General features: G+C 44.1%; 1 protein-coding gene across 5 annotated transcripts in view; it reads right to left on the bottom strand.

Moving 5' to 3' along the window:
• ITGB4 (integrin subunit beta 4) overlaps window positions 1-27,720 on the bottom strand; it is a 330,473-nt gene that overhangs the window by 227,499 nt on the left and 75,254 nt on the right. For 4 of the 5 annotated variants that reach the window (XM_069200167.1, XM_069200166.1, XM_069200168.1 and 1 more), the window contains exon 2: window positions 18,790-18,881. In XM_069200167.1, the coding sequence (XP_069056268.1) occupies window positions 18,790-18,871 (82 nt within the window). In that variant the 5' untranslated portion in view covers window positions 18,872-18,881. Of the gene's footprint in view, window positions 1-18,789; window positions 18,882-26,870; window positions 27,221-27,720 lie in introns of those variants that run through there. The other variant, XM_069200170.1, reaches the window with a different exon arrangement.

Here is a 27,720-nt window from a genome sequence, read left to right as displayed (position 1 = left end):
AACAGACACTCCGCGTGGTAATGGTAAGCAAAGAGAAAAATCACAATCACATCGGAAAGAGAAAAAAAAAGAAAAGGAGAACCGATAGATAAAGCAGTGATAACACAAAGGAGGTAAGGCGATACATACTACACACACAGGTGGACTGAGCGACTTAGAGAGAAGGCCTGAAAAACAAAGACAAATTCACAATACCAGTTATTCAACAGAAAGGCACATATTCTATTTCACAAAGACACGGCAAGCATAGGATTGTACATAAAAACTTTGAACCACTCAAGACTACACAATGAGAAACTGGGGTGGCTAAAATTGCATTAAAAGAAACAAAGACAATAAAACACCCGATATTGCTTTGAAACAAGGGACACACCTGAAGAAAAATAAAGGGATAACGATTAAAAAAACTGGGTAGAGCTGTGGGCAAGTACAGAAAAGAGAGGCTACGGAACCATCGAGGTGAGGCAGAAGAGCCTTGGAGGTGAAACTCGAGTTGCATTATTTTTCCCAAATCACAGACTTGCAGCATACTTAAAACATGCCTGAATGATAATGGTTGGTTTGTCTTTGCAAAACTAAACATTCACGCATTACCAATAGGAGTGAAAGGAAACGATTTACACACCAAGGCCCTCATTACGAGTAACTCTGAAAATTGGCCAGAAATTCCCAGCCACCGGAAGTGCGGATACCAAGGTATTGGTAAGTTCGTGGGTGGTGAAAATACAGCCCATTACGAGTTGGAGCCTCAGGTTTAACTTGGAAATGAGGCATTGTAATAGGCCAATTCAAATTTTGGCAGACACAGAAATTCGATATAGAGGGCAGCAAGGCTAGAGTGACTCTGAAAGATGTTGTGACAGACAGATCTCTGAGCGGTCCACTGGTGCTGTACAACCGAAATGGCATGGACTACACAGTTCAATCATGCTTATATGGGAAATTTTCAAAAGTCACATTTTGGTCATCAATACATAAATTGATTTTCTTGATTGATGATTACCGGATCATTCCGTTATAGTAATAGCCACAAACACGGGCAAAGATAAACCAAAAACTACAATATAAGGAATGAACATGGGTTGCACCGAAGAACCTGCATACAAGAAACGGATGTAAATAATGCTGAAACAATGTTTAGGTAGTAACCTGGGTTCCGTCCAGTGGCTACAACCAGTATGGGAAGCCAGTAAGTTATTCATAGAGGAACAACATATCAGAGATGTAACAAGGGGAATGCAAAATCGCACATTTCTTTAGGTAAAATGACACAAAGTTTTACTAAATTAATTTGTCAGAAGCTGGAATTAAATTAGAACATGTAGGCATAGCTTGATTTCAAAATTCATGCGAGACATCGGCAGAAAACTGGTTTGGGAAGCAAATGTCTCCCACATGACAATTTCTGCTCAAACGTAATTTGCCAGTATCTCATATTACATTTGAACATGAAGACATATGTTACTTTCAAAATTCAGAACACATATGAGTAGGAAACTGGTTTGGGGAGAAAATGTCTCCCATAAGACAATTTTTGCTCAAACTAATTTCTGAGGCAAAAATGATGTGAAATTTGACACCTGGGAAATGTTGCAAAATGTTGTGATGTTCGTGTAACACTAAATTTGCGAATTTAGCGATAATTTACAAGTGTACAAAAATCACAGGTTCTTAGAAGCACCCTCACAAATCAAAAGATAAAGAGAACAAAACCATCAAAATGATTAGAGAACATAACACAACTGAAGTCAAAGCAGTAACTCTACACCCACAAAGAAATTACTTCAGGAACACGCAACAACTAAACACGGCCGGAACAATCTTTTTCCTTCACAAGTAGAACTAATGTTAATTCAGCTCAGGATTGATACATTTTCTGAAGTTCTCTTCAGAACACAGCCATGCACAAGGCTTTCTAGATCCCTTGGCACTGAGGACTTTGTCAATGTACCAACTCGAAAAAGAAACCCAGATGGACTGGAACTACCCACAACCCACTGAGCATTACTTGAGTGGGATATTGTTTTAGGTAACACTCAATCCAGTGCAATATCACAGCAGTTGTTAGTGGAACCCGAATCTTCTTCATCATGGAAAGGCACACTGAAGAACACTAGGAAACTAGGAATATATTTTCAATATTTATTTAAAATCAAAACCCTATCTCAGTGCATACAATGTGAAAAATATCTACTATAAACAAGCAAAATAGTGGTAACGTTGTTTGTTATTCTCGCCTGAGGAAGGCGAAGGAAGGTGATTATGGTTCTGTAGGCCCTGTTGTCTCTGGTCTCTGGTTCGAAGTTCTTTGCTACTCTACAGGGCCAGACAGATGTTTTATGTCACCAAGCATTTCCCTGGTGGGCTGCAGCTCTTATTGGCCAGTTTTGAAAGCCCGGGGCTGCTCCTGGTGCCTCTTTCCCTTTCCCCAGCTCCACAAGGTCAATTGCAGCAAGCAGGAGGGAGATTTAGGAGAGAAAAAAAATGGAAGGGTGTTGGTGAAGGTATAGAGAAAGTGAGGGCAAAGTTATAGAGGGAGAAACTAGAGAGGAGAGAGTGAGAATGCATGGATGGAAAAAAAGAGATTGCACGAGGAGGGAAAGTGAGTAGAAGTGGTTTGAGTTTTTTTTTTTTTTTACTAGAGCTGCTTTAAGGTCTCTAGTCCAGCCCTGCTACCCTATTACACTCTGCCTTATTTTATATGTTGCATCTGAACATTTTTGAACGTTTTCAAAATAAACAATTAGTAGAAAGGTCCTGGCACCCTTTCATTTACTTACATTCCGTGAAATCTTGCCAATAATTTAAAAACAATAAACAAGAAGAGAAGTTAGCTATTATGAAACCTTGTTCATCATTCAAAAACAATGACTGGAGAAAAAGAGTATTCCATCCATGTAGAAAAACATGAATATATTCGAACAATTTTATCACGTAATGAAAAACAACATGAATAAATCAATGTGCATTTATATTTGACACTTATTCCTAAATAAATAACATATGTATTGCAAGAAGGGAGAAACCAAGAGGAGAAAGTATATGATAATTATAACAAGATGAAGCCCCAAGAAGTAGGTGAGAACGCTGACACTTTCGTGACTCTTACAGTTGACCACTAGATGGAGCCATTTTCTAATTAACTGCACTTGGAATTTGGCACCAGAATGAACCTTAAACTCTTGTTTGTTTGTCTCTGCATGCTTTTGTAAACCCTTCCATAAGGGTTTCTGAATTATGTCCTGGATTGCTTGGACCACTGTCTTCTCCCAAAATGCACTTTATAGCGATTCTGACTTACATACCGTTATGAGACACAATTCTCAGACGTCTGAGAACCTGGCTTCCCTTTCAAAGACTCCCAAGAGGAAGAGGGAAATCGTTATCAAATGCGGCAGCCTAGGTGTAACATCCAGCGCGGTTTCCTCCCACGGGGTTCTCTTTGGAAGAAAGTATTTAAGCAGCTCGACTCCAGGGCTCCTTGTCCTGGCACTGAGCTTGTTTCCGTCTGAATCAATGTCTGCTCGTCAGGGCCTGCTTGTCTTTCTTTCTGCAGTGTTTGCTCGTTCTTAAGCCTCATTGTTCCTCCTCCTGCCCCTGGTCGCCCGTGCCCCTTTTCGGTTCAGTATCCGTGTACCCAGAGTTCACCACCATTGCATACAGGTTAACATGCTTGAAGTAACTGAGCAAAAGGCTCTGCTCGTCCTTGGCCTTTCACCTATGCCAAAATGAGGCTTGAACCGCGGGCTTGATAGTCCATCTTTCATCATGGCAACCCTCAAAGGTGGCCAGGAACTTGAGCCGACAGCTGTCATTCATGCAGCCTACACTTACCGAGGCGTCCACTGAGAACAATCAGCTGGATCCACCCCTCCCGGGAGGGCACCTGCACAAGGCGCCTCCACACACAGGGAGCAGAAAAGGTGAACATTTGCCACATTCCAGCGTTCGCTACAGCATCATCCTTGAGACAGGTTGTCTAGACGACCAAATGCCACAAGTGGAACACGCTGATCTCCCCACCCTTGAGTTGGACCCCAGTACTGCAGTCCTCTGCCCCCTCCGTCAGCCCCTGCCGGCAGCAACCAGGACAAGCATGATGTGTGGATGTGGGATCCGGTTTGTCGCTTTCCATCCAAGTAGCTCCACTGCTTCTTGCCGGAGCTCACACTGCCTTCCAGTACGCAGCGACCACTCTCTTTCTTCCTTTGGATGCTACAGGTCGTACTAGGTCCTGGTGGGACGTTTGTCATCTGAGTGTCTTTCTCGCTTCTTGCCTAGCCTCCTTGTCTTAATGGCTCACAGGTTTTTCTCAACGCCACTGGTACTTTCAGTGTCTCCAGGCCACAGGTCAGGACTGGAGACAGGCCACAGTTCAATCCAACTAGGCCTTAGTTTTTAAATACATCCATATTAAGGCCCCACTGTAGTCAAGGTGTTCTTCGCTCAGGACTTTGGTCACTTGATTCTGCGGACAGATCTTTCATGGTGAATACTAGCAGGTCGCCCATTCCAATGCAGAAAGAGGCAACCACGCAGACGGGGCACAAGACAAGCCAGCGTATAGCGCGTATCACATTACAAACATACATGAAGCAGGACAGTCCACCATGGATTAGGGCTACAACTCTTCAAGACACAGAACCAGCTAAAGTTATGACACTTTAGTTGCCCAGGTCTAAGTACCACCTGGACTTGAATTCCTTGTGCTTTTTTGTCCTACTCTTCAGTGCTTGTCGCTGGGCCAAGGCGACATTTGTTATGTGGACGAAATCTCACTCGTGTGTGAATGGTTTCAATAAAAAATGTCTTGTGGAAACAATACAGCCCCAGCTTAGACACATTTTCTCCTTGAACCAGTGTCTTGTGTGACTTTTAACCCTAAGGTATGCTCTTGCATTCACTTTTCAGACAAGAGCAGTTCATAAAAAGGATCTTGCAATTTTGCATAATGTTCAGAAAATTTCATAAAAAATCTTTCATGATTTCTGTTCTCTTGCCTCCATCTTATCTTCCTGGTCAGTGTCTCTTTCTTCCTCTACTGCAGCCCATCATTGCTTGTCTTTTTTTGTTTTTTTGAGTTCTTCTAGTGCTTAATATCTCTTTCAGCTCTTTATTAGACCCTGCTCTCAGACCTACAAATCCTGCACCCTTTCTTGCCCATTTCTTGGTATAACATATGTAAGTTTGTATTTCCAGTGAAATTCACTCTTGTTGCATGTAAGTCCTTTTATTCAAGGTTTGGCTGTTTGTATCCCGCGCAGGTAACCTCTGCCGATCCCTTTGTATCCCCTTGTGTGTTGTCTTTTGTGCACCGTTTGTTTTCAGGAAGCAGCCACTTTTCTGTTCCTGCTGAGCTCAAACAGGCTGTTATTTCCTTGTGTATGTTTTAGGCTCCAGAAAGAAAGGTCTGCCCCAGCTGCTTTTTTTTCAATAAGCTAGATCAGGGAGACGCTGTAATAACACGTTTCTCAGAAGCTTAGTTTCCTCTGTCGTTTTGGAAAATTCTGAAATCTTGCGGGCGTACCACATTATGTGGAAATAAAAAAACATAATAAAGCTCTTCTGTAACCACGAATTCATATTGAAGAAATGCTATAATAACGAAGGGTAGTAATGAATAAATTAGGAGTGTGACAATTAAAAGGGGCACAGGTTGAAATTAGAGAAATGGTAAAGTTAGGGAAAATACATGTTTTAGGGGTCCTATGCACTCAAGGGGTTAGTGGACCTCAACCACTGATGTCCTGGGGCCTGGACTACTGTGGACGCAGATAACTGAGCACCAAGTCAATCTCTTTAGTACTTGCCTCTCAGGGTAGAACAGTCCTAGGTATGCTCAGGGCAGTGGTGTGGGTTCAGACACTCAGAACACAATCATACTGCCCAAAAATGGTATCTCCTGTAAGTACCTTCACTTGACGAGAAAATATTCTTAACATATCAATACTTAACATTACATAAAGATATGGAACATTGGAATGCAAGGATACTGCACATAAGCTCTTATCTAGAACTTAAAGCGATATCCGCTGCAGGGGGAAATGTAGACAGTTCCTGCTAACGTTTTACAAAGTGAACAGCTTTCTTAAAGTTCAGTGACACAAATGTCAGTCTCTGTAATGTGCCACATCGCTTAGTTGACCACATATCTGGTTTGTTGCAGTTCTTCACTCATATGGGGGCCCGTGTGGTAAGGGGACCAGGTCTACCTGTGTACTGCAGCAGTGGCCTCAGATGCGACAGAGCTACAACTGGATATAGGGGCATATTTACAGGAACTGCTGCATCGGCATCGATGCGTCAGATTTCTTGCACTTACACGAATGCCCTAACGGCGCCATTGATGCGCTGTATTTACAATACAGGGCACCAAGGTGCAAGGATTCACGTATCTGTCAGAAATTCTGACGCATCTGTTGGCGCTAAAGTGACGATTTCTGGAGAAGAATCTGCTGCATTATCTGATGTGGTTAGGCCCTTAAGGAGACACTTATTGACTTACATGGTTACTGCTACATTTCATGCCCTGATATGATAGTGCCTATTGTTTTTTATCTTCGCAGTGTTAGGATAACGAGTAACTGTTCAGTAATTGTATAATGTACACAATATTTATTATACATGACTTATTTGGTCTATGACATAAACATATATATATATATAGGTTTACAATACAAGTATATTTTTATATATTCCTGTGTAGAGTCTCTTTTGTGGTGTATTTATTATGTCAATGGTGTGAGTGTGTTGCGCAAACGCTTTACACATGACCTCTGGGGAAAAGCCTGAGTGATCTGTGCAAGTCTACCAGGTAGTGAGCACAGGTTATCTTTGGTGTGTAACTTACTTGCCCGGACTATGGTGGTGCGTCCTGCCTGGCTCAGGGGCATACCCTAGCCAACCCTATTTGTAACAATATTAAAACAAACATTTCCAGCAGCAAGCTAAAATCCATGCAGTCTTCCTTACCTTGCAAAGCCCTTATACAGTGTCTCTTTACATGTTCAAAACTACCAGAAATTTAAACATGGGAAACTTTATTTTTGTTTTTTAACTATATGACTCGGTAACAGAGACCACCTTTATTTTGGTGCCCGGGCCTATTTTCTGTCCTAGTCCCATAACATCCAAGATTGTTATGTTATTTCTGTTGAACATGAATCCAGCCGATAGTACTGCTGATTATTTCCACTGAGTCAATCCTACTACAACAAGGGTGTGCTGTCTTATGTTTCGACCCGATCATCAATTGCAGGTCCCATCAGGACTAGAGTCTAGGCAACTAAACAAAAAAAGGAAAAGAGCGGGACCTTTATTCTTATGTGTGACTATAGATGCCGAGCTATTATTATTGTTATATAGCCTATCCCTGTGAGCAGGAGGTGTGTGCCTGCTACCACTAGTGTCTTGCAGTGCCTAGTGGTTCACACCGTTTCACTGCACAATGGCAGCACACTGGCATGCAATGAGACAGTAGAGATTGCAATTTTCTCCAGCCCATTTCAGGGTTACTACTCCTTCCAAACCCACCCGGTTGTCTGCCCCTTCATGATAGCTGGTCATGCAAAGGCATCCGCACACTGTAGGAAGCCCTTCTTAGTAAAATGGGCTGAAAGGCCTGATCTAGGTCTGTAAAAATCCATAAACTGAGAGCCCTCTGCCTGCTGATTCACTGGTTTAGAAGGACCCTGTACAAAAGTCCTGATTTATAGACGTCTGTTATCTTATTAATATCTTAACTTATTTAGTACCCTCGCTGGCACTCTACATCTTGACTCATACTGTTGCCGAGAAGATTCCCTAGACTTGTGTTGGTGTCCACTGCCTTCTAAGCGCATAGACAGCTGGCACAGTCAGCTCTGTGGCCAGTTCTTGGCAGTTCAGTCTCTTTTGTTTATTCCACTCAGACTGATTCAGCCAAGGTCTTTATCACAAGGCACCAGCAGGAACATGAGGCTGAGTTAGAAGTATGATAACCTGTGGAAGTAGCCCTTCCAGCAAACAGCTGGCCAGGAAAGGGCATGTGGGAAACTCCCCAGCGTCAAAGGGGCCCTCTGTCTCCTCTCTTCCACACCCAAGCGTTCGATAAACTACATAGGACCCCTGGACTGGCCTGGAAGAGCCCTGAGATTTACATCTGCTGTCTAACCTCTCTCCATCTCTTCATCTTAAGTGCCATTTGTAGCGAATACAAAATGGATTCCAGTTTGGCTGTTGCCACCCGTATCATAAACAATTCCTACATATATCCTCTATAGAAGCAGAAAGCAGCATGCATACAGCATACATTTCGCACATGGATGTCTGAAGGACTCTGTTGCAGGGGACTGGCAGACCTATTTACAGAAAGATGGGAGAGGCCAGAAGGGGACTTTCCTTGGCAAGGGCAGGCAAAAAGGCATCGCTGCTCAAGCCAAGTCCTCTATATTCTGGCAGCTGCCAGCTGCCTCCAGCAAGCACGCAGGGTCAAAAACCTGCAGCTTGCTATGATGAACTGATGGCAGGGGCTCACACCCTTCTGTACCATGCAGAGGACCTTTCCCTACCCCAAGAAAACTCCACACATACAAACGTTATTATTAATACATAGCTGCAGAGCAAGTAAAAGTATTGCCATGAAATGTGTTTGTAAAGTTTGCTAAAACATGGGATGGGTTAAGATCTCTCCTGCACTGTGCTGCAGCACGGGTAGTACAGTGCGGTGCCTGGCATTTGGTAAGCGGATACTTTAGTGTACAGAGGCCTCGGTTTCTCCCAGCCTCCCACTTCGTAAAAATACAAACCCCAAGTACAGGTGTTATCCGGTTTCTTCTCAGGAGCTTTTGCTTATGCTTTTACAATCTGAGAGAAACTCCTGCTGTGAGCTGCAAGGCCCGGTAGCACTTGCAATCAGTTAAAGTTTTGTTGAATCTTCTATGACACAAAGGATGCTACGGGGCTATGGCACAGAGATGGGTCAGCTACTGTGCACAGCTATGACCTTCGTATCTCTACTGGTAGGGAAAACGTTGAATTTACTCATTTTGGAAGCTAAGCCAATGAGCATGTGCTGTAGGACCAAGAGTGGTGAAACTCAAATACTAGTAGGTCAGTCAGACCTCCAAGCGTTACCATTGAGAGGTACTGATGAAGAAATCTGATACAGTAAACCGGAAACAGTGTGACAGCTGGGCTTGTCACATAATGCCATCAACCTAGGAACAGCCTTTCCATTTAACAGTAACAACTACATCACTGGATTATTAGCTGTATTTATTTGCATACAAGACAGGAAGTCAGCACGGAGCAGCACAGCATAAAACAAAACCAAAGCACGAGATAAAGCAGAGAAAGAGCTCGTGAAGGAACAGAGGATGCATTTTCAGGAGTGGTGTGGCTCAGCCATAACTTTCCCATGATCTGTTTCATTTTTCGCGGTTATCAGTAGGCCTACATCATGCCATAGTTGGCAAATATTGTCCTTCACTTTAATACTTAAAATAGTTGTGTCAAGTAAGCACTAACAAATAAATGGTACACTGAAATGCTATATTTTGCTCTGTTCTTACAACCAGCACCACAAGAAATGCGGTGATTCCACGGCTGATAAACACGCAGTATGGTGTCGCTACAGCGCACAGTTCCCCCACTCATCATTACAATGGAAGCTTTATACTTCTTTGTTCGATTACAATATCAGGAGCACGGCGCGTCCAGATTTAGGACTAAACTCCTCACAGAGCGGCCATATTTAAAAAGAACACCCTGAGCACACCTTTAATGAAAAAAACAAGATCAGAGGATACTGGATAAAGTCCCACTTTCCATAATGAAAAGAACATGAACATAAGATGGTCATCTTTAAAGAACAGATTCTGGTAACAGGCTATCTTTGAAGAACAAATCATAAGCAAGGGGCAGTCATTAGAAGGCCATTAGGAAGCTAATTCCAGTTACCAAGCTTCAACCCCATTCTCTTTGCCCGATTCTCCCTTTTCTATTCAAATTCTAGTGCTTCGAGGCTGCCTCATAGCTGCAGTAAGTGCTCTACAAGCAAAAAGCAAAATCTCATGGTGACCAACGTGAAAAATAGTGGGCTGTGAGCACAGGGGCAGCGAAATTTTGCTAAGGCTATTCAAGGCCAATATGCTGTATTTATTTACTCACGCAAAGCAGCATAAAACACTGTTGATGTAGAAATATCAGAGATTATACATGTACGCTATGCTCAATTATTGTGTTAGCAAGCTCTTGTCCTGCTCTCTAAACTAATTTATGATAGCAGTATATGTTTTGGTGTAAGTCCCTACGTTCTAAACTTTCATCGATTAGGTGTACATCCAGTATTGTAAGGTCAAGACCTCACTCGTTTATATTCAGCAAACTATTTTTATTTCTCAACTTTTCACTTCTAACCTTGGAAAACGTTTTGAAATTTACAATTGTTGAATTTCTTTCACCAGTGATTTCATAGCATCTTTACCAAACAATTTTAAACTTATCAATTATTTTCCTCTAATACAGACTATTTCTCTTTCATACTCAATGTTCCAACCATGAGTGATCTTCTAAAATCTTTCCACAAAGCAAATCTTTCATCATTAGCCACACAACATCATAGAGTTTACTGTCTGCAAAGAAGAGAGCCAAAAACGAGTAATGCCCATTGACAGTTATGAGCAATAGAGAGGGACAACACTTCATAGAGTCAAAATAGTGCAATACATACAACAAACCACCAGAAATGATGCAGAATCCCTGACTGACAAGGTGTGGCCTGGTCCCATTTTTGGTTAGGACAGATTAATAAAGTAAACAAAGTGAGATTTTACAGAACTAAAGATACAGGGCATGATATAGAGTTTGGCAGACAAGGTACTCCATCACAAACACTGGTTCCTCCCAGTCAATCATTGTTAGGAAAAACCTGGCAGTGAGAGACAGAAAAGGAACAGAAATTACCCCGACATCCCAGGTGTGGGGGGTCATTACTTTTTTGTTTTCCAAAAACAAGCTTACACTTTTGGGGTTCGTTTTGAAAACCAAAAAAATTAACAAGTTTGGTCAACGGCCATCAAAACCGACAACAGCAATCCACCAAACTTGTAGTACATTAAAAAGAACCACTGTGATTGCAGTTCTTTTCATTATACACAGTTGACTTCTGCACCAGCAGTCATCTCTAAGTTTGGCTGATGGTTGTCCAGCAGAGTGGCAGAGGTAATGTCCTCTACCACCCTGACAGACTTTACCGTTTAGCCAATTTAGCCAAACATTACATCAGGCCCACAGTGTGAACTAAGCTAGTTGATCTAACAAATGTAAAAGATTTCCAGCACAACATAAACAAGAAATTTTACGCTGGTGAAATTTTTTTACAAAAAGGAAAAAAAGCCTAGTAGAGCTGCCATCTACAAAATCATTCATATCACTTTTCAGCCTTTGAATGTGGATAATTTGAGGAATTGAACAAACTGCAGTAAATCTTCCAACATGGTTGATGAGTGGTTCGCATCAACCCACATCAAGGATTTTCCCAACTATTCCCAAAATGCTGCAGAGCTTAGTAAAACATCCTTTCCAAGAGGACAGTTCGCGTCCCCTTGAGGCAGACAAATACCCTTATATTCTTGATGAAACCCAGCCTCAAGGTCCTTGCAATTGCACATGGCCCTTAAATCTCCCCTATTCCCATACAATCTTAAGGAGGAAGGCCACAAGAAAAATTCAGGAGTGCTTGGAACAATAAATACTTCTTCACAAATATTCAGGCTTGTGATCCCTCAGCAGGATTGACAACATAATGTCAATCGGAGAGGACAATGGCAATCAGACAGGACCTTTTTATTGCCCTGGATGGAGTCAACCAGTCAGCCCTGATTTCTTGACCAGAGAAAGTGGGGAGGTATCTTACAGTACCTGACTGTAAAAATACATACTGAATTACACTGAGCCCATGGGTGAGCCTGACATGGTGTAGTGGGGAGAGCAGAGTGGTTTCAGATGGCTACCAACTTAAAAAAATAATGACAGCAAATAGCACATTTCACAACACAAGATCTAAAAATAATTTGCTAAAGAGTCATTCATAAAATATTCCAGTACCTACATTTCAGTACCTCCAGGCAAGTCTGACTCCACCCAGATCTCTTGGTGTTCATCCTTCCCAAGAAAGGTTTGAGTAGATGCTGGTAAAACTGTAAATTTGCCAGTACAATCTTCTGAACAATGCTACAAATCTACTAGTGATAGTCCACAAATTCAGTCTATGCAGTTCACACAACCTATCATTTTAATAGTATTCTTCTTCACTTGAACATTTTTCTTCATTTGATTTTCCCATCACGCCTCTTCCAAGATCATTTTATATCATGGCATGTCTGTGAATCTACACAGAAGTGGCAGAATGGAATACATGGAAAGGCACACCAGCATCACATTGTAAGGCTTTAGCCATCACAGCATTACACATTTTATAGACTTCTGAAGATGTGCTACACTCAGGTTACAGAAGCCATACAAGCTTAGATGGTAACAGGTTAAACTAATGCTACCAGCTCATCTCTGGCTGGAAAAGAAAATAGCTGTCTAAGTCTATATCACCAACTTGCAAGAGCAGTTTTACTGATGGAAGAAGGAAAGTTGGCTCTGGCTTAATGGTGTATACACAGAGTGTTTGGTACTGCTCTCTGAAAGGGACCTGATGACTCTATTTGTATCACTACCACCGGTTATGACAACCATGGTGCAGAACCCAACTCTTCTACTCTAAACACACACAGTGATCAAAAGAACCAGCTTCCAACAAATCATACTTTGCAAGGTCCCATCACCATGTCTAACAAATCACCAAATGGAGTTAATCAGATTCCTATGTACAAGACTGCCGTCTGACTTAAAAAAGCTAGCCTACATCAAACACATGTTGATCCTGGTGGAACCAAGATTAAATACAAGGTCCTTTGCACCATGCACAAGGCATCCTAGACCTGCAGGGCCTGGGACCCAGCTTCTGACCCAGCAAATCTCCCCTCAGCCAACATTTACGACCAATAGGTAGACAGGGAGTGTTTTACTGTCCCTACATTTATCTGAATTATACTAAAAAGTGATGGGTGGACTGCTTGAATTAATCTCAGCCAGTAGTATTTACTTAAGCCGCATCTCAGACCCTTGTTATTCTGCAAACCATGCCACCTCCGCTTGGACCAGCCATATGCAAATCACTCTTGACTCTGCTCCAATAGGAACAGTCTAGTCTGAACTGGCAGGCCAGGTCCTCCCTCAACCGGAACCGAAGCAACCCAAGAACAGTTTCACCCGGATTGGAACTCTTCAGTATTGTATAGCCGTGTTCCAGTGGCACACCATCAAACCCAAAAGTAGTTAGTAACTTGTTTCAAAAAGATATTCAGATCAGTTTAATGTGAATCAGATTACAAATGCTGTAGCTCAGAATGTATAGAAACATTTAGAGAGATTCTGCTTCCTGTAATAACCTATACGTGAAAAAAACATTTTGCTGTAAATATTTCGTTTTAGCTGATTAATTAGTGTTTGTTTTAGAAAAACAGCCCAGAAGAAGGAAAAGCCACCTCTCCCTTTCCTTGTTTGAACTGCGGCTGTAAGTAAGCTCTGTGAGCTGTATTTCGCCTCAGCTGCTGGTAGGTTCAGAGCTGGGAGCCGTGAACAGCGGGCGGCAGACGGAGTGCAGCGTGGAAAGCAACAAAGAACGAGGTGCAGAAAGCAACGTACAAAGCAGCAGAAAACAATACACCAAGTCGACAAAGAGTAATATCCAGATCCAACATGAGCATTGTACGGAAGTAAATGTGTAAAACCGTCATAGAGCACTGTGCAGAATAAATGGGACTCTATGGAAACTGAACATGGAGCAGTATGCAGAGCACTTACAGGGAGGAACAGAGATCTAATGTACAGAGGCAACAAAGAGCTAATCAACAGCGCAAAGCGAGAGCAATATACAGAGCCAAAAAGGGAGCAATGCACAGAGCAAAGAGAAAGCACCGCACAGAGCCAGCAGAAGCCACTGCTGAAGAACATACAAACCCAAACTAGGGCTAGCTGAGGGGTCTACGGAGGAAGAGTGAAAGGCCCACGCTAAGGACCTGCCCTGCTGGAAGGTCTACATCAGAGAAGTGAAAGGCCCAGGCTAGGGGCCTGTATCACTGAATGTTCTACAGACAGAGAGTGAAAGGCTGAAGCGAGGGACCTGCACAACTGAGAGGTCTACAGAAGAGTGGAAGGGATAGGTGCCCTTGTTTCTGCATCTTTTTTTAGGGCAGAACTGGACCTCGTAATTAAGGATATCCTGTTATGTATTAACACTGTTTTCCTGCATAATTCTGTGAAAAAATGTTATGGCAGGGGGCTCTGGTTATTGTTGTAACCCGCCCTTCCTATGTGGAAAATGAGTTGATGTTCTTATTTAAGTTCTACTTAAGTAACCGACAACTTCCCTGCCTGCAAAAGATTACCTTAAAGCACAAGTTAGTTGTTTAGAACTATTGAGATTACTGCATCTTCCTTACAAGTTTCTTTCGAGGGTAAAGTACTCATGGAATGTAGAGTGACTCTGTTCGGGAGGAGATGTGACTGGGCTGCTGGTTTTTGAACACAATGTCCTGGGCTCGGATCCCAGATTCTGCACTTGATCACAAAATCCTGTGATTCTGTAAAAACTGCTCCATCACCTCGCGATTCAATCTATAGATATGTGCAGCTCTGTAAAGTGTGCATGTCACTTGAAGGTGAGATTGCATGTGTGCCACCACAACCCTTCTCTCCAACACATCCTAGTTTCTGTGATTCAAGGCCTATCAGACCATCTGCCCTCTCCCTTCCCACAAACATGTGCACGTCCTGCACCTCAGGCTGCAATATAAATATTCTATGTAAAGATTTCACTGTTACTTGGAGAAAGGCTCGCCTGTCTATTGCTATCTGCCTCCACCTTCGATCACTAAGTACCTATTTGGTCTTGGCAATAACGCCTTCCCCGTTCAGGGCCAGAAGGCAGCACAATACTGAGACACCAAAACCCTATGTATAGAGCCAACATGCATTCATATAAAGAGCCTAACGGAAGCAATGTACAGAGCCAACATGTAGTAATATACAGAGACTAGAGAGCAATGCACATAGCTAAATATAGAAGCAAATAAGAGCAATGCAGAGAGCAAACTAACAGAAAAAGCAAGGTACAGAGACAACAGAGAGTAATGTACAGAGCCAGTATAGAGTAATGTACCTGTCCAACACAGAGCAACACACATTGCAACTAGAAAGCAATGCATACAATCAAAAGAGTAATGTACAGAGCCAACAAAAAGCGATGTGCAGAGTCAAAAAAGAGTAATGGACGGCACCAGTAGAGACAACACAGGGAAAAGGGAGGCGCTTAATGGGAGTAATGCACAGAAGCAGCAGGACAAAGCAATCTACATAGATACCACACAACTTTGTATAGAGCCAACACATCCAATACAAAGCAATGTTTTGAGCCGACACAGAGAAACACACAGAACCAAAACAGAAAGTTATATGGAGAGCGATGTAAAGAGCTACCAATAAACAAAGGAACAGAGTCAACATACACACATACAGAGTCGAAACAGAACTTTATGTAGGGCCAACAGAGAGCAACGAAAAGTGCAACCATTGAGCAATGTACACACTCAACACGGTGTAAAGTGCAGAACCAATAAAGAAACATACAAAGCCAACACAGGGAAATATACAGAACCAACACAGAGCTTTGTATGGAGAGCAAAGTAAAGAGCAACCAATGAACAAAGGATCAGAGCCAACACACACATATACAGAGTCAAAACAGAACTTTATGCAGGGCCAACAGAGAGCAATGAAAAGTGCAATCAATGAGCAATGTACAGAGTCAACACTGAACTATGCGCAGAACCAACAAAAACATACAAAGCCAACACAGGGAAACATACAGAACTTTGTATGGAGAGCAAAGTAAAGAGCAACCAATGAACAAAGGAACAGAGTCAACACACACATAAACAGAGTCAAAACAGAACTTTATGCAGGGCCAACAGAGAGCAATGAAAAGTGCAATCAATGAGCAATGTACATAGTCAACACTGAACTATGCGCATAACCAATAAAAAACATAGAAAGCCAACACATGGAAACATACAGTCAACACAGACCTGTGCACAGCATCAACAGCAATGTAAAGAACAAGCAATGAGCAATGTGCAGAGCCAAATTAGAGCAACACAGAACGTGTGCAGTGCTAAAAGAGAGCGATGTTAAAAGCAACTAATGAGCAATGAAACAGTCGACACTGAGCAATGTGCAGAGCCAATACACAAACTAACACAGAGAAACACAGCCAACACAGAACTTTGCACAGAATCAACAAAGAGCAACATAAGAACTACTAATGAGCAATGCACAGAGCCGACACACAACAACATGCAAAGCCAACACAGAAACATACAGACCCAACACAGAACTTTGTACTGCTTCAACAGAAAGCAATACAAAAAGGAACCAACCAGCAATTTACACAACAAAACAGTGCAATGCACTTAGCAAACAACGCAAAGTTGAAAAGATCAGTTTTAAGGAGTCAGCAATGTGCAATGTGCACAGCCAATACATAATAACAAACAGAACTAAAGGACAGTCATGCGCAGAGCCAACAGTGAGCTGTGATCAAAGCCAAATGGGAGATAATCAGCAAAGTAAAGATGTACAGAGAGAAAACTGAGAAATATACAGAGCCAGTCGAAAGCAATGTGTGGTTCCAGTGGAAAGCAATGGGGAGACGCAACGCAATGCAATGAGTAGAGCCAACACAACAGAGAGTAATGCACGGGGGCGTGGCTATGCAGTGCGAGGAGATGGCCGCTAGTTAGGGAAGATCCTGGTGCCTCCATGATCCGATACTATCGGGCCTCATCCGGTGCCCAGGGGAACTGGTGAGTACAGTCCCCTGGGGGCTGAGAGAGTCTCTGCTCCTTTGACTTTGGAGGTTGGCACTTAGACGGGATAGCCTAGATCGCAGCTCCCTAAGTAGACTCAGCTGCTTCTCCACTCCTCACCCTGGGTGCTGCCGGCGCTCCTCAGTCGGTGGGACAAGAGGTGGATCACCTGGTTTCAAGAAGCACTCAGGTACCCACAAGACCCTTTTTTGCACCCGGGAAGGCACCACTCACTGATGGGTCAGAACAGATCCACCAAGGACCATGTAGGGGCTCGCAGGTGGGCCCAGCTGGCAGCCCATCTACACAGGGGAACCCCAGCCGGACAATGAGATACTGAATGGACAGGGCCTGTGTCAGGTAAGTTGGACTGTATACTAGGAGCCATAACCACTACCACAGAGGTCCTCAAAGGAAAGAAGGAAAGACCGTAGTTGTGTTAGATAGGAACATCCTTCAAGGTGACCACTGATACTGGAGGACAAAGTGAAGGTTCATGAGACTGCCCTGACCTGCGTAAGCCCACCGGTCAATGATCTAAAGGCACAAACGGCAGCCCTCACAGATAAAGCGCGACTGTTAGACCAGAGACTTGAAGATGCAGAAATCTGCAACTAACGTAATATTGTGCGAGCGGTGGGGCTCCCTAAGGGAGTCAAAGGTAATGATATGCTGAACTACCTCAAGAGGTGGATCTGGGACACAGTGACCTTCCCCCCTCCCTTGCACTTTTTTGTTCTTGAAAGGGTGCATAGAGCATTAGTAAGGCCCCACCACAGGAAGCACTACTGCACCAGATAATGGCCAGGCTCCTTAACAACAGGGGCATAGACACCATACTGAAGCAAACCCCATTGTTGAGCACCCCGCAAGTTGGCAATAGCCTGGTGGCCATTTTCCCTAATTACACTTTAGCAGCGCAACGCAAGAGAGCCCAATTACCGGGGGTTAAGTGACTACTTAGAGATCTGAGCATCTGATATAAGTGCTTCTTGAGGTGTGGGGGCTAGGGAATCCAGGAACTGTGCCTGGTGCACATTGGGGCACATATGCTTCTGATTACTAGAGGCACCCTGTTCAGGGTCCCATTTATGAAAGTATATCTAGCCTCTTTGCCTACCATTTGGGACATTTATGTATATGAGACTCCAGCTCATAACCAGATCACTGTCCACCTTGCAAAGAAGGAGTAAGTCCTGACGAATACCTGACCCCTCCATCGTCTGTGGGGACGAGAAACCTCACTGCCCACCAGATATTTCTCCTGAACAAGGGCAATGGCCCCATTGTTTCAAGTACGAGTAAACTTGATGTCTCTTTGCTGCTGATTTCATATGAGAATAGTGTACTTAGGTAGTGGAGGAGCCATTAGGAGGGAGGTAGAGTTCTCTAGGTTGTAAGTGTAGGCTTCCCCTTCGGAGCTCCCCGGATTCTGTGGCCTCTCCTCCATGTGTGCCCAGTCCCCAGTGCTCGTGTAGGGATCCATCCCTGCTGGTCTGCACACGTTATGCCTAGAGTAACTCAAATACACTTGAATGTTTGTTTTTTCCTTACTGCAAGACATAGCTAGGCCGGCTGAGAGTATACATTTGAGAGGCGCTGCTGAGACAGCATTGATTTATGGACCATAGAGCAATTAATTGGTTCGCAGCAGCATAAGTTTTATTGTAAAATGCTTGTACCAACAAGCAAAAGCCCAAAACAAATCATTTAAAAAAATACAAAAAACAGAGAGTAATGTACAGAACCAGAATTCTGATGGATGTGTCTTTTCCAAACCCATTCGCTCCTACACCACGGAGGTGCATCCAGATAGACATGGTGAACTTACGTGTGTTTGCTTTGCACTTCCCACAGAGGAACATCAAGATCAGGGCAAGGACCCACAGTCTTTGTGACGGCAGGAGGTCCATGTTTCTCCACCTATAAAAACACAATCAGAGTTAAGTTCTAGGTATCCAACAGACAGAGTAAGAGTGACAGAGGAGTTTACAACCTGTTAAAAGACTGAGGGACTTGTGAGCTGGAGCCGGAACGCATCCTAATGTTGGTACTGTCTAAGGACTTATGAGCTGGAGCAGGGACATGTTAAGTTTCTGAAGCTGTCTGAGGTCATGTGAGGTGGAGCAGGGACACGTCCTGAAGTTGGTACTGTCTATGGACATGTGAGCTTGAGCAGGGACACGTACAGCTGTTTGTACTGTCTAAGGATTTGTGAAGTGGAGCGCGGACACTTACTAATGCTGACTAAGACCATAGGAGTCACTGCTAAGATATGTTCTGAGGCTGTGCTGTCTGGGATCACATGAGGTGGAGCTGACACATGTTATGATTCTAATGCTGCCTGAGCTCATGTGAGCTGAAGCAGGAACATGTCCAGATGCTGATGCTGTCTGAGATCATGTGAGGCGGTGCTAAGACATGTTCTGAGGTTGATACTGTCTGGGATCATGTGAGGTGGAGCTGACATGTTATGATGCTGATGATGTCTGAAGTCATGTGAACTGGAGCAGTGACACGTCTTGATGCTGGTACTGTCTGAGAATATGTGAGCTGGAGCAAGGACATGCACTGATGCTGGTACTGTCTAAGGATATGTGACCTGGGGAAGGGACATGTTAAGCTGCAGATGCTGTCTGAGGTCATGTGAGCTGGAGCAGGGACACGTCATGGTGCTGCTGCTGTCTGAGGTCATGTAAACTGAAGCAGAAACATGTCCTGATGCTATCTGATATCATGTGAGGTCATGCTGAGACATGTTACGATGTTAATGCCTAATAACACGGCCTGGTGCATAAACGCCACAATGCTGTGTAATAGGGACATGACATAATGCTGCAGGGGCATATCTTGATACTGGCACTGCCTATTAATAGATAAGCCCATATAGGAACATTACAATGCTAATATTGATTGAAATCCTGTGAATTGGTGTTGGGAAATGTCACGTGAGCTGGTGCAGAAACATGTCATGATGTTCATACTGCCTTGGTATGAGTGACTTTGTGCATGGCAATGTAATCATGATGCTACTGCCTGAAAGCAGTGTGCAGCCGCTGGTATATATGTAGATTCTGACACTGACATACGAGCTGAATGTTGATATACCTGGAACCCTGTAAGCTGGTGCAGGGACATGTAATGAGGCTGGCTCACCCTGCTTACATACAGGCTGATTTCCTGGGCAGGTGAGCTAACACAAGCACATGGAATAAATCAGTAACCTGGGCCTCATTTATATATTGGAAGTCAGGCTGCTGTTCCGCTAGTAAGACGGAGTAAATACCTCAGCAGCCCTAGTGGAAGCCCTGATCGCCAAATTTATAAATGAACCGCATGCTGGCGGTCATTTATAAAGCATGACACAACCCTGCACTAAACAGTATTTTTTCAATATTTTGAAAATGAAAATCCAAAGTCATTTCCAAGGGGGGGAAGCATTTTTTACATTTTACTGTCCCTCACTACCAGGGTTTGCCTGGCAGTGATGGACAGTCCTGATTGGGTGTGTGGCTGCACATGGTGCCATTTCGCCAATGGCCCTTACCCCATCACTCACCTCTGCAGCCAAACCGAAGGCCCGCCCACATTGAAATGAAGTGGGAAGACCTTCATGTTGGCGTATGTATAATCCATTTCCGTTGTGACAGAGTATACATCCGGCCAACAGTTAATTGTGTTAATTGTGTTAGAAGCTCCACTCTAACTCCAGTAATGCAGTAGGGATTTCTTTGGTCTAGCATGAGAAAGGTGTAGCAGTTTTACGTGGTTTAGCATCGTGTATTTGAAAAAAATACTGCTGGTTCAGAGGATGCTACAATCAATCCTGAACCCCCCCCCCCCGGTGTTTTTTTCTCACACTGACGCCTCACTACGTTCATACTGAACTGCACAATCTTAGGACAAATCTCTGCCTCTTACTCACAGTCCCTACTCCTACCTATCTGATCTTCACCCAAGCACACATCCCCCCACCCTAATTATGCAAATGAGTGTGATAACCCTCTGACGCAAAACTGCCAAACGCTGCTCTCCATGTACATCACTGCAGCGCAGTTATCATCTACGAGCAACGCTCCATAGTGCAGGGAGACAGGTGCGCGATGAGGAATCTGAGGCTGGAGTATCCACCAGAAAGAGCCCTACCATGGGAGGGGTCATCCTTTTAACTGGTGCTGCCATGTGCGGTGCAGACTCATCGCCTTGTGAATCTGTACCAATGAGGGGACTCTGAGGAGTGGACTTAGACCAAAAAGTCCTGCTAGACCGAGCAGGCAGAATGAGAGTCTGCTGCTCAAACAGGAAAAAAAGAAGCCATGGTTTGGTTCACCGGGCAGACTTTAACTCGGTTAGTGCCAGAACTGGCTCAATCTCACAAAAAGTTTTGTAGTGAAAGACAATTGAAGAAAATAAATTACTTAATGTAGTATAAACCTGAAATCATTTAAATTCATCCAAAGGTTCAATGTTTAGGGGTGTTTGGTTTTATTCCCTTTCACGTTTGAAAACTTCAGATTCCTACATGTACTCCAGTGAAAATGCTTTGATGAGTAGTGTACATGCATAAAAAAGACTTAGAACGTGAATCTGTGGAAGGAAATGAGACCTGAGGTAAACTGAAGTTTTCTTCTGGAAAACTCTTCGTTCTGTTTTCCCCTAAAAAAAAATCTTTAATCAACTGCATACAGATATGTTAGTACAAGGTGGTAAACAGGTTCTTACAGGTTTAACAAGAGGCTCTCTTGCATTTGCCACAAAGTTGATTCTCTGTAAGTTGAATTTACCATTCTGCATGGTACTCTGCTGTCTGATTCGTTTTTACTCGCAGGTCCTCGATACCTTCAATTGGCAGCCAAAGATAACAAAAACATTGCGTGCCAGAGATGTAGGCGTGGGCCTCTGCTTCCACAAGCAAAAACGTACCTCTAACATATACCTTAACTCCGGCAGTACCGTGATGATAGCCACAGTCTAGCCTCCACACCCTGAAAAGCAAAGAGATTCTACCCTGTAGCATCCGCAGTGCTGGCCACAATCGGAAACCTACAGTGCTTGCCACAGCTGTCTCACTAGATTGGCCTCTCTGCAAAGGATTTCTGTCCCTCGCCACTCTTGTGATATCATCTTTGGAGTCTTGTACGCTGCTGAGGACATAAGTAACGTGACCATCTTTCACTAGTGCAGTCCTCAACCTCCCGACAGGATGACAGCGGTCGTGGTTGTAATCATCCACGGCGGTGCTGAAGTCAGCGCTGCTGTGCTGATTACAACCAATGTTTTTCGTCAGCCTTTTCATGGTGGTACAACCATCATTAAAAGTCTGGTGGAGAGCAAGTGCAGGGGACCACAGGGGGACCCCTGCACTGACCATGTCATGCCTTGGTTTCCGCCGGTCGACCCAGTGGAAAACACATAATGGGGCTGGTGGGGAGACTGCGGACAGTGGAGGTCTCCTCATCTGGAGTTTGGTGGTCGGGTTTTCCAACCACTGAACTCGTTATCAGCCACTCAGGCTGAGCCCTCTGCTCTTTACACTGTGCACCTACCCTGGATGGCGGGCATGTCTTTCTTTGGTTTCCCTTCACCTCTATGCTGATGAAATCCAAAACAATGCCTTTTTCCCTTTTTTCATATCTAAGCTCCACTTCTGCATCCCTCGCAGGCTCTTGGATATTTTTTTCTAAACGGCCCTGCGATCCCTTCTGTTCAACTGCCTGAAAGCGGAAGTGTTGGATTTTGAAGCCTTGTTTAACCCATGCTTATTCACGGCACTTGGTTGGCCTTTATTTAATGATTTATTTTTGCACATGTCCGTGCTCTTTCCCCATCTCATACAAATATTGTTTTTATTTTAGAATTAGATGCTTAATTTAGGAAGGTCCCACATTTTCTTTTTGTCTTGTTACCTGCAGGGCCACCTCTAGCCTTTCTATTCCACTTCCCTGTACTTCCTTCACTTTATCACACTAATGCAGGTTCTTTTTTCATCTATGCTTCCTCCCTATTGTTAGTTTTTCTAGCTCTCTATTCCTCTTCCTTTCTCCCTTTGTAAATGTTCCCAAATCTATCTCCCTTGGTGCCTTTCTGTCTCCTGTTCTGGGTCAAAATTTGGTATTGAAAATATCTCCCAGTGCCCATCACATGCAATCAGGAGGAAAAGAAAGAAAGGAAAAAAATGACAAGGGGAGAAAGTAGGGATTGGGTTAATAGCTTAAATAGGTTAATAGCATGTGATAATGAAACTGGAAATGTAGGGTGGTGGAACAAAGAGGCATGAAATAGAATCAAGACTATGCAGCCTGCCATTCAGCAACCCCAGAAATCGACAGTCCCTACTGCAAGACTTTGTCCCTACCTAGCTCGGCGTGGATAGCAGTGTGCTGATCCTATGTTTAAAAACTTTGCTAGATAAACAGACGTTTGAGGTGAGCAGATCTAGGGTGTTGCTGGTGTTGCAGGGAGCTCCTTACTGGAGCTACTCTCCACCTAAACTTGGGAACTACCCAGAGTTCCGTATTATTTTTGAATATATATATACATATATATATGTCCATATACCTGATGTAATAATGTACACTAATCAGAAATACTATTGTGCTAATTTCCACCATATGTATATAATACCCCTCTGTTTACTCTGTTGCCCTCTATTTGCATGAGGACAGTGGGAGACTTAAAAAAATAAACTGGGAGAATGCATTTCCCCTATTGACTTCTATTGAAACGGGGGCAATTTCAGGCAGGAGAAAGGTAAAATAAAGCCATTTTTGGCTTTAGAAATTGGGAGACTCTCCCCTGAATCAGGTGTCATGTATGGGAATATTTCATTGAGAGGGTCTAGTGACACATGAACCACAAAGTCGAAAACCAAGTGGTTAGTAAATGTACAAAGAATCTTGAGACAGGAATATAGGACCACATTAAACATGTTATGCAAAAATGTATTTTTTATATTGTGTATTTTGGGGTAGTTCGCTTGAAAAATATGTTTAATTTAAAGTGCAGCTAACAATGAATACTGACTACAATTAGAGGTCTAGGTTTTGTTTACTTTTCATGAATAAATCATTAATAAAACAACGATACTGGTTAGGGTCACTGAATTTCTGTGGTTCTGTGGCTGCAGCATTTATCACCTAATTATGGATTTACCGTATTTGTTGCATCATTTCCATACTTTTCAGATTTCAAAAAAATGTTATGGCTACTACAAGTGGATAAAAATATAATACTGCTAGAGAATGTGTGTGCTGCGTAATTTGCAATTTTTCGACATATTTTACATATCATTGCCACATAATGCCACATAATGTGGTCCTCCATGCCCTGTAACCCCCGTAGCTCAGTCAGTGGCAAAGCTCTGCTGACTGGTTCAGGGGTTGTCATGAACATGATGAAATCCATATTCACTGGAAGATGTGAAATATTTCCCATGTCTCACAGTTGCCTGTGGAATGTAGGTTCTGCGTTATGTGCAAGGAGTACTGAACAATGCAAACACTCACCCCCAGTCACAGATCTGGGTTTAATCCATCGTTCTTTTGCTCACCATACCACCCTAGTTTGGACCCAGCCATATGCAATCAGTCTAGACCCTGTTCCTCATGGGAACAGTCCAGCCCAAACTGCTAGGCCAGGTCCTCCCTGGACTGGAAACAAGCATCCTGGGACCGGTTTCAGGGTATCACTCTTCATCAGCCAGGCTAGCTTAAATCCAGTGGCACAGTGAGCACGGGACCCACGTCTGGGCTTACCCTTCCCACTTAGGGCAACTTTAGCAACTCAAAAGGATGATGGACGGAGTGCTGAACAATGCAAACACTCACCCCCAGTCACAGGATGCTTGTTTCCTGTCCAGGGAGGACCTGGTCTAGCAGTTCGGGCTGGACTGTTCCCATGGGGAACAGGGTCAAGACTGATTTGCATATGGCTGGGTCCAAACTGGGGCGAGTAAAATAACGATGGACTTAACCCACATCTGTGACTGGGGGTGAGTGTTTGAAAGGTTTCAACACCCCGTCCATCATCTTATTTTGTTTTGTGATGTTGCTATATACATATATATTTATATATATATATATATATATATACACACACACACACACATATATACATAGCAATGTACTAGTAAGGGAGTTCAGGATTTTCTGCAAGATATATATATATATATGTGTGTGTGTGTGTGTGTGTATACACATATATAGACACACACATATATATATGCTTTGTGCCCTTCGCTCTACGGTAACAAGAATGAAACACACCCACAGGGAGTTCCAATCTACTTAATTTATTTTGCACCCGCTATGTGCTTTTCATACATAAATTAAACATATGGTAATTCCCAGGGACTGCATTTCATCCTTGTCACCCTGGAGTGGCGGGCACGACGCATATTAACTGCCATGGTCCTGCCAGTTGAAACACACCACCGAGATAGCTGCCAAGTGCGCTACCCGCATATGTGGGGCTGAAGTGTCACAGAAACATATATATATACATATATACACACACACATATTGCAGACCAACCTGAACTCCCTTACTAACAGTTCGCTGTTATTATACCTCCTATGGGTCCCTGTAAAGCACCTTGCTAATATTAGTACCTTGCAGTTATCAGACCTCCGACAGCTAAATGTAAACCACCCTGCCCTTGCTACAGCTCCGAGTGTTCATGGCTAAGCGCTCTGACGCCTCTGGGTTTTGTACACACTATTATAAAACTGCAAATATAATCAGGTATGCCACGCGCAATCGTATTAACTATCCAAACTCGAAAACTCATTGGAGGAAAATGTTTACATCCTCTTCAAATCCTTGTGCACACATTCATTTTACTTTCTGATCTGTGATTGTTTTGCACAGTGCTGACACGGGGACTGGTTTAGTCCTCGCTTTGTGAAACTCCTACAAATAAGAGTAAATGAGGCCAGGCGCTGTCATTTCAAGCTTGGCCCGCTCGGAGGGCTGCAGCCTGGAGTGCCCGTGCTGCACTTTCACTTCAGTCTCACACCGGCACCCTGGTGCTAATGACCCTCTGAGGGCAGGGCGCCCTGGCTCTTGCTGAGACGCTGCATGTCAGCACTGAGGGCCCTGGAGCCCTCGGTGTGAATACCAGCACCTCACACCCTCCGCTGCCCCCGCCTCCCCCGGTGCAAATTCCAACTCATGTCTGTGAAAAATGGTTTCAGACAGGAGCTCATCTGTGTGCAGGTGACGCTTGCACTGATGCACTGTACACATTCTCTTTAGGGGAAGGTTGTGGAGCTGCTAACCCTGTTCTGTGCATGCACTGAACGCTTGCACTGCTGCTATCCGTTTCCGGTGCGTGGAAGCGGCGCTTGCACTGCTGCTGTCTGTCTTCTGTGTGTGTAAAAGATGCTTTCACGGCTGCTCTCCCTATTCTGTGTGTAAGGGATACTTGGACTGTTGCTGTCCATGTTCTGTGTGCGTAAAGGATGGCTGCACTGCGGCTGACCCCGTCCCGTGTGTAAGGGATGCCTCGACTGCTGCTGACCATGTTCTGTGTGTGTAAGGGATGCTTGCACTGCTGCTGAACCTGTTCTGTGTGTGTAAGAGATGTTTGCACTGCTGCGGTCCCTGTTCTGTGTGTAAGGAACACATGCACTGTTGCTGACACTCTTCTGTGTGTAAGGGATGATTGCATTGCACCTGTCTTTGATCAGTGTTAAGGGACGCATGCACCGCTGCTGTCCCAGGTCTGTGTGTGTAAGTCATGTGCACTGCTACTGCCCCTTTTTGGTGCGTTAGGGACATTTGGAATATACTTTCAGTGCTGGGACCGTACAGTACAGGTACCTATGTTGAACCTGTGGTGAGTGGTTGGGGGGCATGTCCAGCTATAAATAAATGTGCTTCGTCACTATATTTCTGGAAAATGTTGCCGCACCTTCGCCTGCCCGTTCTGTCACCGTACAGTGTTCTTGTAACGTGCCATACTTGCACGATGTTGCTTTTACTTCCGGGCCTTTCCCTCTCAGCCCGTTCCACCTGGCCGGATCCTCTCGCGTGCACAACTGATAAATTGTGCAGGCGCACACTGTCACAGAACGTAGCCAGCAGGCCAGGGGCCCTCCCCTCGCGCACCACGCTCTCTGATGCGCTGGGGCCCTGTGTCCCTATCCACCTGGAGACTGCCGCGCGGGCGCCCGTAACAGGCCCCGCCTCCGCCGGAAACCTCAATATCTCGTGCACTTTATCCCACCTCGATTGCACTGGATGTGTCGATGTAGAAAGAAGATTGGGTTAGCAGCACCGACATCCGAACCTCCTGCCCCCGGGTTACTCGCTGTTCTCTGCAGTGAACCCAAAGCCACTGACCTGTCACTCGCTTCTGACAAGAGAAATATTCAGAATACCGCTGAACCGCGCCTCTCCCGTTTCCACCTGAAGTGTCCCCGAACTCTCAGTTTGGCTGCCGAAATCTTCCCTCACGGGGTATCCCACGGTCACCCCATTATTTAATGTTAATATGACTCTTCGCAGGCCGTCTATAACTTTCAACTGCACTCTGGTGTGCTGCGTAAAGCGCGCCGATGCCATCCAGGTGCAGCACCGCCAATGGAAAATTCTGCAATAACAAAACCGCAGGTGTGCTGCAGGTTAAATCACTTTATGCAGTCTATGGTTGTTTTTCAAGAGATTCCTACCTCCCGAGCCGTGCACTACGGGCTGCAGCAGGTGCCGCGCAGAAGCTCAGTGCAGCGCCTCGGGTACACGGAGTTTTACCCGAGTTTTAT

The sequence above is a fragment of the Pleurodeles waltl genome, chromosome 7 (assembly GCF_031143425.1).
Source record: "Pleurodeles waltl isolate 20211129_DDA chromosome 7, aPleWal1.hap1.20221129, whole genome shotgun sequence".
Lineage (NCBI taxonomy): Eukaryota > Metazoa > Chordata > Amphibia > Caudata > Salamandridae > Pleurodeles > Pleurodeles waltl.
Note: the sequence above shows the minus strand (reverse complement) of the source record. Positions and strands in the feature narration are given on the sequence as shown.